Here is a 14,502-nt window from a genome sequence, read left to right on the forward strand (position 1 = left end):
ATTCAAGACATTATGAAATCTTATTTCGTCCCACTATTTCACAATTGCAAAGTTCAGAGCGAGTCATTTCGAGTCTGGTTTAACTGCTTCGGTTCTGTTTATCGTGACTGCTGTGATGAATGCTGGCGGTCAACCATCAAAAAAAGTCACTGGGAAAAACAGTGTAATGTTAATAGCGTGAAAATGCCAGTGTGACATAATTGTTTGCCCATAGACCTTCCCTGAAAACTCATGGATATTCATATATGCTTAATTCCCTTTTGTGGATATTTGTATCAAATATTTGTAAATTTGTCAATATTTGTAAAAGTGTTTGTGTTTTCTGCTTTTATACTCCCTTTTTAAAAAAGAAATAAAAACAATTTTTTACCTTAAAATGCACTTTATAGTGTGTATTTTGACTGTGTTTTTGTTTGTTTGGACCATTATGAAAGCACAATTTAAAGTTGTTAGGAAATAATCCATTTAAATAAAGATAATCATCATCAATAATTCTGTAACATCAGAAACTGCATTCTCACTATATATTTGTATACTTTGCACACACCTAGCTGCAATGAAGATTTCATAACTTCCGGGCTGAACCTATAAAAATGAATGTAAGAGGATTCATTCAGACACCGGTACTCCCTCTCACAGGTATACTGATACCAGACCTATCATTCGCTATCATTCGTTCAGGTGCATTCCAGGTGGAGTCTCTTATCTAAGGGAGTAACTTCCTTGACGCACACATCCTGAAAACACAATGGAGGTGATACACTTCAGCCTCTTTGTGATCCTGGTAAGATTTTTTTCTTTTCTCGACATAGATGATAAAAAATATCTGCACAATGCTAACATGATGATTACTTCTTAGCCTTCGATTCCAAAATGATGTATTGCTTTTAGGAGAGCTGCTGTTTCATCGAACTGTACATGTATATATAAAAAAAGAAAAAAACAAGCTCTCTCCAGACTGTATACTGCTGAAAGATGATTTCAGGCAGACACTATATGCAAAGGCAGCTTTGGCTATCAGCATGCACTGTTGTTAAAATATGTTGTTGGTAAGGTGGCAGCCAAAAAATATATCTGTTGCTAAGATGAATGGGGCATGTCAGGTCATGCTCGGGGCTAGGATGGAGGTTATTAGATAGAAACATGATATGAACTTTTAATTCCATTTCATTTTCTTTTCTGCACTGCAATATACCAGAGTAAATTTTTCTCTGCATGTACAGTGGAATTTGGAGAAAGAGCCATGGGCAAGGGGCAGGTCAGGGTTGAGGGGGCGAATTAAGGAGCAGGCAAACCTATGCTTTATGTTATTTTTTTACGTTTTTATGTTTTGTTTATTTAGTCGTCTTGATTAGTACCTTGATATTTATATCTGTTGACAGAGGTAACTTGATGTGTAGAAAAGGGGTAGGTTATAAAAACAAAATTGGTTACCCGAAAGACAAAAATTGTACACGTATATCATAAAATGTTTTATTCTGATGGTCAAGAAATTAACAGCAAGTAAATCAATTTTGACAACCAATGCATCAGATGGAGATTACGTCCGTCTACATTTTAGATTATAATAATAATAATAAAAAAAAAAAATCCCAAATCTCCTTAATCCAATGCAGATAATGCATTTATTTTTGCAGTGCTTGGGGGCTAACAGGTCATCTTCGGAAATTTTACAGCGACAAAGAAGGAACTGGATCATTGAGTCCTTTACTATAGATGAAGGTTATAAAGGACCTTTTCCATATTCCCTTGGCAGAGTGAGTATTTACGAGTATTTATGAGAGTCATGATGCATGTATGGCACATATGGCAAGTTGAAGGAAGATCATTACAAAATTTGCTGTTGTTCTGGACTGACTCCCTACAGATAAAAATTGAGAGGGACCTCAAACTTTTCAGGATCGAAGGTCAAGGTGTTGATAAGGAACCCAAAGACGTATTAGCTATCAACGAACGAACGGGGGAGATAACTGTCAAACGCCCAGTGGACTATGAACAATTCAAAGTTTTGAAGGTTAGAAGGAATTTACTGGAACAACATCAACTGTGACCTCCTGAAAAGCTCAAAGGATGTTTCGTGTGTGTGTGTATGTGTGTGAGTGTGTGAGAGAGAGTGTATACAGCTATAATTATGGGAGCAACATACTTTGGCTCACTTTCAGACAGACCTCGATTAAAGGATTACGGAAAGGATTTGGTTTTAGAGATAAGGTTAGAAATAGGTATGGTTTACAGTAAGGGTTGGGGTTAAGATGTGTTGTGTGATGATGGTTATATTAGGGTAAGGGGCCGGAGAATGCATTATAATAACTAGGTTGCACAAGGTGAAAGACGTACTGTGTTTGTTTCATATTCCACAATTCCTTCCATTCCACTACAGCTAATATTTCAGGCCTACAGAGAAGAACATTTAATAGACACACAGCTGGGAATTGAGATTAGGATTCTTGACGTAAATGACAACCCTCCCAAGTTTGAACCTGATTTCTACAATGTCATCGTACAAGAGTCAACAATACAAGGTAACCCCTCACTTTTTTAAACAATTTCCTGATAAAATCTCTACCACCTTCTGTTATCAAATGGTCTTTTATATTAGATTCAATTGTTGTGGATCTCACTTTGACTTAAAGCAAACCAAAAACTTTTCTTCTGATACTAATAGGCTCTACACTGGCTACTGTTAAGGCAACTGATTCTGACACCTCTAAAAGAGATGGAAAGTTTGACCTAAAAATAGTCTCCGTCAGCCCTGAACCTCATGATCTGGAGTTCACCTTAGAACACCTCCAAGATACTGATATTGGAACCATTTCATTCAAAGGGTGTCTGGACCATGAGGTGAGAATAAGCATACATTTAGAAAAAAAACAAAAATAAGAATATTCTGTTATTGGAAATTCAATCCCCTAATAACTAAATAATATAATATGACAAAATTAAATTGGTTTAATTCAAAACAACTATTCTTATAACCAGAGGGCAGAGAAATACACGATTATAGTGGAGGCCAAAGACCAAGGAGAAGATGAACAGCTCTCCAGCTCCTGCACCGTCATAATCAACATAGAAGATGGCAATAACCACGTCCCTGTGATCAAGGGACAGACAGTGAGCAATTACTTCTTTCAGTTACCTTGATGAAGGCAATGGCAGTAGTTGTCTATAATACAACGGTCTATTTCATTTTCCTCTATTTTTTTTGTCTCAGGGTCCAGGGAGAGTGAAAGAAGGAGAGGAAAACGTTCTTGTTTCACGTCTGCAAGTTTCAGATGAAGACACCATGGGTTCTCCGGCCTGGATAGCGAAATTTAAAATCGATGGAGACACAAGAAACAACTTCAGAATCACAACTAATCCTGAGACAAACGAGGGGCTACTGTATGTGGAAAAGGTATTTTTGTATGTGACCATACATTTCTAATAGGATACAGCTCGATAATTATTTTGTGAAAACACCTACATGCTCTTAGAACCTCAGTGCAGTTATTATTTTCATACCCCTGTTAAACAGAAAAAGTTTTGCTCTTAAACTAGTTATTTTTACAAGGCTATTAATTCCCTATTTACCCTAATATATCAAGGGAAAGCTAAACTGACAGCAACAATACAAAGAGACAAATTCTCAAAACTACCCTCCTACTCATTGCAATTTTCATTAGTCGTTGAAGAGTTTTGGGACATTTTCATCAGTTTGAACTTGCAAAACATTGGTGGATAATTTTGCTGGGTGTGCTTTTCATGCATTTCAAAAGCTTTGTGCAACTTGGCACTACTCTGGTGTCAAATGGCATACACCATTCAAAGGCAGACACTGAAATTTTTGTTTGGCCAGCTGCCAACCAAAAGTGTTGACAATCACACGAACACCTTGAATGTTGAGTCAAAAAAAAGAAATATTGAAATTTTTGTGTATATTGGGTTAAGGGGTGGCAGTATCTATGCTCGCTGCCTGTAGCATGTATGACAGGCTTCTCTGATTAATTACCATTATAGAGCCATCTACAGGCATAATTCATTCATAATCATGTAATTGGTGGAAGGTATGACACATCTTTAAAGCCATAAAAATTACATCATGTTTTATCCAGAGAGGATGGTTAAATTCAATCAAATGTCACTAGCGCTGGACATTTGCAAAATAAGCGATGCCTCTTTACTTTTATACTTAGCAAACTGGTCAGCTGTAACTTGAAATCTATACAGCTGAAAACAACATCAGTCATTACAATTTTTTTATCGAAATGTGCCAGGGAGCAAGTGCTTTTGTAAAAGAAGCTCCTGAAGCATCTTGTTTTTATTTCCAACAGAGAAAAGCCCATGGCTGTGAGAAATACAGTCTATCTTTCTCTTTCTCAAAATACCATTGTGTGAGGAACTTGATAGATCATAAAAAGCCATGTGAATTATGATGTTAAGTTGAATTAAAGCATGGATTTCAAACCAACATTTGGTCTTTTTCTTTGACAGTCTCTTGACTATGAAGACGGTCCTCTGAAGAACGTGACTATTATTGTAGAGAACGAGATCCCCTACCACTTATGCAAAGTGGAGAGTCGCAGCTCTACTGGTTTGTGGCAAGTAGTCACTACCGGTGAAGCTGGTACTGTTGCTGGTGTTTTTAGTGCTGGAGTTGCTGGTGGTGGTGTTGTTGGTGGTATGACTGGGACAGGAATATCAGCTCTGTCCGTCCAATTGGTGACAGTGGCTGTGGACGATATCAACGAGGCTCCGATCTTTGACAAATCTCACAAAAAAGTTACGTTGGGTGAGAATGTCGGGGCAGGACGCTATCTGGAGACATTCACAGCTAGAGACCCTGACGTTGCCAGTGCAAATACATTTACGTAAGTCATGAAGATGCTAGCAACATGTCCATCTTACAGGACAACAACATCTTAGGTTAGTATGTCAATAACTATTTTGAAAATGTCTAACACAGCACATATGTGTTTCTTTCAGATACAAAATAGGATATGATCCAGAGGGTTGGGTCCAACTGGACCCTGCAACAGGAAAAATAACCACAAAAAAGTCCTTGGACCGAGAGTCAAAATATGTGAAAAACAACATCTATAATGTCACAATACTTGCTATTGACGATGGTATGACCTGGAGCTCTTTATACATTCTGTGCATACTATCAATCACATTTTATTAATGACATTACTGATACCTTCCAACATGTGTTCTTGGTCCCCAGGCAACCCTCAAATGACAGGTACTGCAACCCTTGACATCCATGTTACCGATGAGAACGACAATACTCCAACCCTGAATATAAGCATCATTGACATGTGCCAATTGGATGGACCCTTTAGAACAAACATCAGTGCCTTTGACTTGGATGAAGAGCCCTACGGTGGACCTTTCAGGTTCAAACTCCTCGGAAATGATGAGAGCATGTGGAGGCTTGAACCTCGTGATAGACAAGGTCAAGCTCTAAACCTCACTGCTATGAAATCAACCTCTTACTCTGGTTTATACATCACAATTTTTTTCATGATATGACAATTTGTTTTGGATCTACAGTGTACTCAGTCAGCCTGGTGAAAGAGAAGACAGTTCATTCAGGCAAATATCAGTTGATGCTCGAAGTATCTGACCTTCAGAACAAAGCTGCTGTCCACAACATAACACTTACTGTGTGTGAGTGTTCAAACCCAGCAATGCCAAACTGTCGCAACCGCAAACCTTCGGTGTCAGCCATGGGAGGAGGCGCATTTGGGATCATTTTCTTAAGCTTACTACTGCTTGCAGGTAAGATATATTACCAACACACTTCTATCATTGTGCACAACATTACCTTTTTTTCCCTTCAATATTCACAGGTATACAGCATCTTTTATGTGAAGCTAACACATAAAATAAAGAAAAAATAATAATAGTTTCATATTTTCGTCATGACCCTTTCCTTGAAAGATAAATAACCCCATTAACGACACAATGTATGATTTGATCGCTGTCTGTGGTCTCTCTATCTAAGGTGTGCTGCTTTTGGCTTTTCTGTTGTCATGTAAGCCAGAGAAAGTAAAATTTCCAGAGGAAATAGACGGTTCGGGTCAACATCTGACGAATGGTAACATCGAAATACCAGGAACTGACGTAAGTACTTTTATTACAAAATTGCCTGTATGTGATAATGACTATAGGCTAATACAAAGACAAACAATTTAATTTCCATCCCTCCACTGACTAACATTTATTTCTTTGAGACGCACTCTAACCAACCACTACTTGCCTAGCCCATCACCTTAACCTTTATCTTAACCTAACCCAAGAAAAAATCAATAATTTGCATTATTTAATGATTATGTTATTGTTTTTAATTTTCTCCAAGTTGAATTTAAATTGTAAAATTAGATGTGCTAGTGCTTATTGAAATATGAATATGTATTCATACGTATACATACATGTATATCAGAGGAGGCTCGTCCATAGAGGCAGAGGAGGTTGGTCCTCCTCTATTTTTGAGAGGCAAGAGGAAGATCAAATTTTTTTTTTAAGAAAGAGTAACTGGTTGAAATAAATCATTAACAAATCTCAGTATCATTTATAAAATATTATATATATATTATATCATTAAAAAAAGTTTCTTCTTTGGAAGAAAATCCACTTAAAACGGTTCAACAGCGACAGCTGCAGACGGAGGAGACAGAGCAGTCTGTGAGAGGAGCAGGGAGCAGGAAGGTGGGGGCTAGAGGAGGACGGAGGGCTTCTGTCCTCCGTAGGAGGGATCTCCTTCCATTGACTCAATGCATTTAAGATTTTTTCATGCTGATCTATGATTGGCTAAGATACGTAATTTGACGCGCTAAGGGAGGACGTCCTCCCTTACCAATCAGCAACCAGAATACAAGATTGACAGCAGGTTGGTCCAATAACAGTTCCCAAATTTCATTCTCACATTTATACAACCGTAAACAAAAAATACTACTATGTATTTTACAGCTTTCACTGCCAGCCATGCTCGGACAAGAAATATGGAGTTTTCAGCGATATTGGAATCGGTTTCAAGGAAATATAAGCACATTTCTGAAAGAAAAAAAACTGTTAGGAGAAATCAGAGAGAATTTTCGCTTCTTTCGTACAGAGCAGCAACAAAGCCACTGTCGTGAAAGTCATGCGTTGAGTGCTAAGATAGCACAGGGGGTAGCGCAATTGCCTCCTATTCAGGTAACTGGGGTTCGAATCCCGAAAGAGATAGAAGTTTTTTGTTTTTTTTTTGTCTTGTATATTAGCTTTTTAATGAAATGTTATTTAAAGAAGTCTTGTAAGTCATTGTTTTATTGCTTAATTTTCATTGAATATAAGAAAGTAGGGTTAATTAGTTGACTTGGATAAAATAACATGACACCGTGGACTGGTTTTCCTCCTGTCCTCCCCAATTTTTTCAGTCACCAGCCGCCACTGGTGTATATATATATACATATATATACATATATATCTTTTTAAGTAATTGGCACAAGCAATGTAATTTTGCTTTCCTGAATGTGTAGTATTCTACACACTAAAATAATTTTGACCTGGTGCTGTAAAGACTTCAGATTCTGTATTCAAATTTTCAACAGGTGATCTTTATGAAACTAGACCAACCAATGACTCAAGTTCCAGCTCTGATTCCAAATGGAGTAAGTGCTGAGCAAACTTTTCTTAATCCGTTTTTGCATCATAAAATACTTTTTTCCCCAGTTTATTACGTGTGATCATTACTTGACTTAAAATGCCTTTTTTTTTCAGACAGGCAACATGGCGGCGGGAGCAGCCCATTCAAATGACAAAATATCCGAAATGGAGTTATGGGTAATGGGTTATATCTTTATTTTTTTTTAAACTGCACCCTGTTGATCCTACTAACAAGTACTGTCTGTGTACAGTAGCCAAAGCCTGATATAGCTTATCCCCTTTGCCATAGACCTCCATTGTTAATAACTAATATAAAGACTGCACTGAGAAGAATGCTCTGCCACTACAATGCACATTGAGTCAATCATACACGCACCATCTTGCTGGTGAATACTCGCAGCATACCAAACCTCAACTGAAAACAGTCTTAAATAAATGATTTACTGTTTACTACAGTTCATGTATGTTTGCTACAAACCACAGTACTCAGCTGTTCTAGCGAACCTTTGGATTTCCCGAAAATGATAGCACATATTCGGTAAAGATTTGAAACACTTTTTATTTACGTTTTCATTCAGAACACGTGAGCCTGGGATTAATTAACAGACAGGAAAAGTCGGAAAGTCGGAAAGACAGACTAACCAACTCTTGGCTTAGGTATTTTGCTTTGACAACTAGAAAAATACGGAATACGTTGCCAGGCTTATTCTAACAAATGGACCCATGGAGTAAGATGTTTGTCATGGTATGACATTAATTATATTCGATTTCCTCAGCAAAATCAGACATCACAAGACTGATACTATTATCTTTATAGTTGTTGCTGTAGTTTTTATAATCATTGTCATTATAACTATTGAATCTGAGTAATACTGAGAACAATTGAAGAAAGCTGCAGTTTTGGTACCGTATTAACCACTGAAATGTTTGAATTTCTAGTCAACAGTTACTGCATCAACCATGAGAACCACAAATCCAAACATAAACTAATTTGTTCTAACAAACGGACACTAATGAAAATTATTTTATAAGTAAGATGTTTGTCATGGTATGACATTAATTATATTTGCTTTTCTCAGCAAAATCAGACATCACAAGACCAGTGGGGCGTCGGGGGACAACAGTTCATACGGGGGAATTTCTGGCGTTCGGTACCTATATTATTATCATTACTATTAAATCTAAGTAATACTAAGAAGTTTTAGAAAAGCTGACATTTCGGCACCGTATTAACAACTGAAATGTTTGGATTTACAGTCAACAGGTACCTCATCAACCATGAGAACCACAGATCAGAGCAGAAACTCATTTATGCGCAAGGTACTGCAATCTACACTACTATGAGCCCTTTTCCTGTTTAATCTTTCATCATCTAATGTTTTTATATCCCTTGAGTTAAAACATACTACTGCCTCAATTTAACAATGATGCCTCTATATGTCCTGCATAAGCAAAAAGACCATCAGCAATTAACCACTGAAATGTTTGAATTTCTAGTCAACAGTTACCGCATCAACCATGAGAACCACAAATCCAAACATAAACTAATTTGTTCTAACAAACGGACACTAATGAAAATTATTTTATAAGTAAGATGTTTGTCATGGTATGACATTAATTATATTTGCTTTTCTCAGCAAAATCAGACATCACAAGACCAGTGGGGCGTCGGGGGACAACAGTTCATACGGGGGAATTTCTGGCGTTCGGTACCTATATTATTATCATTACTATTAAATCTAAGTAATACTGAGAAGTTTTAGAAAAGCTGCCATTTCGGCACCGTATTAACAACTGAAATGTTTGAATTTACAGTCAACAGGTACCTCATCAACCATGAGAACCACAGATCAGAGCAGAAACTCATTTATGCGCAAGGTACTGCAATCTACACTACTATGAGCCCTTTTCCTGTTTAATCTTTCATCATCTAATGTTTTTATATCCCTTGAGTTAAAACATACTACTGCCTCAATTTAACAATGATGCCTCTATATGTCCTGCATAAGCAAAAAGACCATCAGCAATTTCTGCATAGTTATTATAGTTACTTCTTATGCTGCTGGGGAGGATTCAAAATTTATTTGGGTTGGATAAGTTAATTTTACATGTATTAATCTTACATAGCCACAAATAAATACCTCATCTCCATGGATCCTCTGCAAACAGCTTTGTTTAATAAAGATTGTGCTTTAACTATGAAATGTTACAGCTGACTTCTGATGTTATTTACTGAACAACTAAAATCATATAACTAACTGCTTCTTATTTCTCAGATGAAAGCCATTAAATATTCTACAGAATATGAAATTGGCGTCCACCGTGAATTTCTGTCCCAAGCACTAAATATGGTAATGACAATAATTTAATCAACCCTACCAAGCTAGGATAAGTCTGTTTCTTTCTTTAAAAAGACTAAAACTTCTCATCTTCTATTTTTTTTCCTTCTGTATAATGCAGAAGCTGTTCAATCTTCAGACACTGGAAGAGGAGCTGGGTGATTATGCTCCTCATGTGTATGCTGAGGAGGAAGACACAGAGACCAGAACTGAGCTTGATGCCATCTCCATGACGAACTTCTCCTTTGACCTAGACTGGGACCAGGACTTGGATTTCAAGTTCAGTACTCTGGCATCAATCTGCATGCCACGTGAAATCTCCACCTACAGTACAAAAACCTCCTATGCAACAGAAAACCTTGAGACAGCCACTCTTCTCCAAATGGAAAGTCAAAAAACTACCATGAACAGGCTATCACACATCTATCACTCCAGAGATTCAGGTTATCTTTCTGGAGACTCACACCTAGTGATGCGATCTTTCAGCAACGCTTGAAGGGTTTGTTTCTCTTCCCTAGATTCCGTGTCTGTCAACAATGACAAGAAAAAAAATTAATGTCTGTGTAAATGTGAAAGTTAGAACTTTGTTAACACCAGACACACAATACCGCTGTTCATAAGTCATGTTACACAAACCATTCAATTGACAACTTTGTGATCTATGTACATATGTCTATTTTATTCTGGTTTAAGAAGTGTTTTGGTTTTGGTATGTTTACATTTAGTATATTTTCTATTGTATGCTCTAACTTTCTTGACTAAGATTTTTTTGGGACGTTCAGGCTTTCTTATTTCATAAATGCAATGGTGATGGTTGATAAGGAATTGGCTACTGATCTTTCGTCACTAGACAGCATTAAAATGGTTTCAGTTATACACAGCGAAAAAAAATAGTTTGAACAATTGTAATAACTGGACTAAACTGCGAATATCTCGAGCAGCTCTATTGCGGTTGACTTTATTATGTAAATTTTAGAGACAGTTACAAAAGCACAGAGAGTAAGGCAACCTCAATGGAAAATTTGCTTTGGCCTCTGATTTCATCCAGAAGTCCATATCAATAATTAATGTGGTTACTGTGTTGAAATTGTATTCCATGACATGTCAGTCAGTGGTGAATAGCTGTCGAGACTTGTGGTTGTGCATCAGCATAAGACACAAACAATGGCACAATAAAAATCAAGGTAAGGGTTAGAGCAATGATTACACAGAAGGGTGTGTGTGGCGTGGCAGGGTCATGGTATGAGAAGATGGAATCTCATAACACAGCACTTATAATGAAGAATGGGTATTGTGGGAACAGGTGAGTTAAGTCAAACTTAATACGAAGCATTTAAGGAGTCAGTGTGGTGAATTTCTAAAATTATTGAAAAATAATGTGTTTTAGCCTTTTCTAATATATTTAGTACAAGCTTGTCATTTGCTCACTGAATCCTTTAGACGCTATACATGTTTTTAAAGGGCATGTAAATCGCATATACACAGGTGTGTCATTTTGTCAATAAAGCTCTTCCATGGAAGCTTGATAATTGCAGTTTAAGCACTCTACAGCAGTTCCAGTGAACTATGAACATCTTGTCAAGCAGGTTTTGTGTTGTTTTGAGTCTGGGCGTGTGTGTGTCATGCACACAAGTTTATGGCACAAAGAACCTGTCACGACTTCTAGAAACTTCAGATGTAGATGTGTTTATTCCACTTATATCAAATGGTTGGCATATAAAATATATAATCATTAGAAGCTGTTATGAGTAGTCACGAATCACAAGTGATTTTGTTACTTCGTAAACATCCTGAAAGTGCGTACTCTGGACCTGAAGATACGCCTTATTATAAACATATATCTACCTTTATATCTAGTGCCATTAATTACTCTAACATTAGGCCCAACTTGCTTAAAATCCAAATTCAAATATCTACTTTATTTCAATCTCAATAACTCATATTTCAACTGTAGCATCATGTATTACACTGTATACAGATGTACATTTCTTATATTTTTATTCTTTGTTTTATTATTGCTTATATAACATTTATATTTTTCTGCCCATTTTATCGACTTTTCAATGGGAGCAGCTGTAACACAAGCAATTCCCCCCCCCCCATCAATAAAGTATTTCTCATTCTGATTCTGGTTCTGATTTCCTATGAAACACTGACTCCCTGTGGTTAAACAGCAATAATGTTAGCACATGTATCCATGCTACACACATTGTCTAATATTTACATTTTGATATGGTAAATACAGATATCTAGATATATATTTAAGGTGCTCAAAATAGGAGTGACCTTATGAACTCACCAGAGAGCCAGGAGGATCCAGGGGTACGCTGACAGGACACTGGGTGGGAGCTGCTCTTCTACCTGGAAGCCTTTATGAGGAAAGTCCCACATAATCTTCATCACAAATGGACAACAAGGCTGTAAGAAAATTAAATTAATGACAAGATTGTTAAATTGTAAAAAACAACAAGAGCTCAGGCAATGATTAGCGTATAAGAGCTAACAGCATACACTTTTGATCACACACAGTGATGACATTAAAAGATGAGTGACGGGAGGTAGCGAGCATGTAACAGATGAGATCAGAGGCTGTGTTGACATTTAGGTGAGGATATTCAAAGAGAAGTCAGATTTGAATGTGTGAGCTCTACCTCATCAGGCCACTGACGCACAAAGGTGGCATAAACCCCCCGCTCCATCTAGGGCTGCTGCACAGAGATCACCCTGGAGACTGTGGTGCAGGTGGAAAATATGACAAATGCAAACTGAACAAACAAAGTTGAAAATAAGAAAAGCATCTATTCATGAAGTCAAAACAATTGTTATAACTAAAAATGACTTTTAGTGTATAGCAAGTGGTTATATTCTACTGCTTTGTTTGATATGAAAAATGACACATCACTAATTAACAGGCACAGCTACACATCTCCCACCTAGAGCCTTTTTCTCCTCAAGGACACTTTGGGATGAGCGAATATTCTCTCCAGTGTATTTAGCTTAATACTTCAGAGCACAACGTTCCTCCTGGGATCCCCATCCTGAGAGAAAAAGGAGCATGATCAAAATGAATCATGAAAATGGGATCATTTTGAACTCAAGTTGAGTATGTTTAAAGAGGAATCAGTCATGTAGCCATGATCAGATGCTTCATGGTTTGATTGGAGATTTGTTTTGACTGACACTAGTGCTTTGTGATGTTTGCGTTTTCCTGCTAAGTTGTGTTTCCTTGCATGGCAGCTGCAGACTAGATTAGACTTCTACAAATGCTGTGGTATATGGCACTGGTCCATGCTACTAACCACCAGAAAAGAGGGGTATGCTCCCACTGACCTCTTCCAAACAGAGAGCAGCTGACCACTCACACATTGAATATCAAGTGGTTACAAACAATAAATATCTATCTAGTGGTTACAAACATTAAATATCCTGTGGTTTCACACTTACCAATTTTCAAATGCAGGGCAGCCCCAACACCTAGCTGTGACTCCATTCCCTCAAAGTGATGTCATGAACATGTAGTTAATGTAAACATGATAAGATATGCTTTGTGACATTTTCTACATTGTGTGTTTGACAAATGTTACAAATGTAAACGTGTAAGTTATTGGCTTGCTAAAATGGTGGCTGGGCTCTTAGCTTTCCAACAGAGAATTCTAATGTTACCCTTAAACTTTAAAGTAATGTCATTGCGAAGCTCTGCTGGGCTTTCGTCCTCGTAAAGTCTATTGTAGCGGTTTTTATATTCGACAGATTTACTGTGTAACTCTGTAAAATATAAACATTTTATCAGCAGATGCAGTTTCCATCAATCAAGCTCTATGCTAACATACCTGCCTCACCTAGCACCAAACGGCACACTTAGCATCTATAATGGCAGTTAGCTAGCTAGTTCGATCAGTCAGCTAGCCGGCTAGATATTTCTCCATAGACAAAACCTGAGCTGAGAGGTTAATCACTTACATTTGTGTCTTGGTTAGAAACAGGCAACAATGGAATGAAACCGTTGCGTTGTGTTTCATCTATCTAATTCATCTATTTAGCTGATGTGTATCCAAAATTAATTTCTTCTGATAGTTGTTTAATATTAGTTTAACCGTCTAACCAGAAAGCAGTACAACACTCTTACTCTTTTATCATTATTTTGTTTGACTGTGCAGAAGCAGTACCTTTTAAATATCCAAAACATGCTGCACAGACTCAACAGTGACAGGAGGTCAGACAGCAGATTTGCCTTACCCTGTTGTTATTCGGCCTTGAAGGAAAACATCTCCCTCGCCCCTCTGGATTTACAGCAAATGTACGCAATCATAACAGTTTGCCTCTGATATGCTCATCTACCAAATGACTGCATTAATTTCAAGTATCAATTTTTGTTCCATTATTTTAATAAGCACGATGCGCTGAATTACTCTACAGGCACTGATTGTATGAGGGACATCAAACCTCACCAATGTCATTATTTCGACTCTACAGAGCTTTGTTTACTAAATTTCTCAACTGGGAATGTAATTTATCTAAAATTACCTGACACATGCCC

The 14,502-nt window shown here is 37.3% G+C and overlaps 1 protein-coding gene and 1 long non-coding RNA gene across 3 annotated transcripts; one reads left to right on the forward strand and one right to left on the reverse strand.

Annotated features, from left to right (window-relative positions):
• Nucleotides 1-748: 748 nt before the first annotated feature.
• Nucleotides 749-11,505, forward strand: cdh26.2 (cadherin 26, tandem duplicate 2). Its single transcript, XM_030424479.1, has 20 exons — nucleotides 749-784; nucleotides 1,638-1,757; nucleotides 1,868-2,014; nucleotides 2,381-2,522; nucleotides 2,666-2,841; nucleotides 2,980-3,111; nucleotides 3,212-3,394; nucleotides 4,471-4,847; nucleotides 4,963-5,105; nucleotides 5,204-5,434; nucleotides 5,533-5,760; nucleotides 5,987-6,105; nucleotides 7,572-7,631; nucleotides 7,741-7,803; nucleotides 8,706-8,777; nucleotides 8,884-8,946; nucleotides 9,264-9,335; nucleotides 9,442-9,504; nucleotides 9,903-9,977; nucleotides 10,087-11,505. The coding sequence occupies exons 1-20, from the start codon at nucleotides 749-751 to the stop codon at nucleotides 10,459-10,461; spliced, it is 2,877 nt and encodes a 958-aa protein (XP_030280339.1). The 3' UTR covers nucleotides 10,462-11,505.
• Nucleotides 11,506-12,662: 1,157 nt separating this feature from the next.
• On the reverse strand, nucleotides 12,663-14,445 carry LOC115585060 (uncharacterized). Of its 2 annotated transcripts, none has more exons than XR_003984655.1 (3): nucleotides 13,410-13,919; nucleotides 12,899-13,003; nucleotides 12,663-12,696 (listed from the first exon to the last, which is right to left on the reverse strand). It is a non-coding gene; the product is annotated as an uncharacterized LOC115585060 (long non-coding RNA). The 2 variants fall into 2 exon arrangements; XR_003984654.1 differs by lacking the exon at nucleotides 13,410-13,919 and adding an exon at nucleotides 14,202-14,445 and having other exon boundaries at nucleotides 12,665-12,696.
• Nucleotides 14,446-14,502: the final 57 nt, after the last annotated feature.

Source organism: Sparus aurata, chromosome 7 (assembly GCF_900880675.1).
Source record: "Sparus aurata chromosome 7, fSpaAur1.1, whole genome shotgun sequence".
Lineage (NCBI taxonomy): Eukaryota > Metazoa > Chordata > Actinopteri > Spariformes > Sparidae > Sparus > Sparus aurata.

Coding starts and splice junctions, on each gene's coding strand:
- cdh26.2 (XM_030424479.1), top strand. CDS start 749: ATGGAGGTGATACACTTCAGCCTCTTTGTGATCCTG. Junction 4,848..4,962: donor GCCAGTGCAAATACATTTAC/GTAAGTCATGAA, acceptor TGTTTCTTTCAG/ATACAAAATAGGATATGATC. Junction 5,435..5,532: donor TGAACCTCGTGATAGACAAG/GTCAAGCTCTAA, acceptor TTGGATCTACAG/TGTACTCAGTCAGCCTGGTG.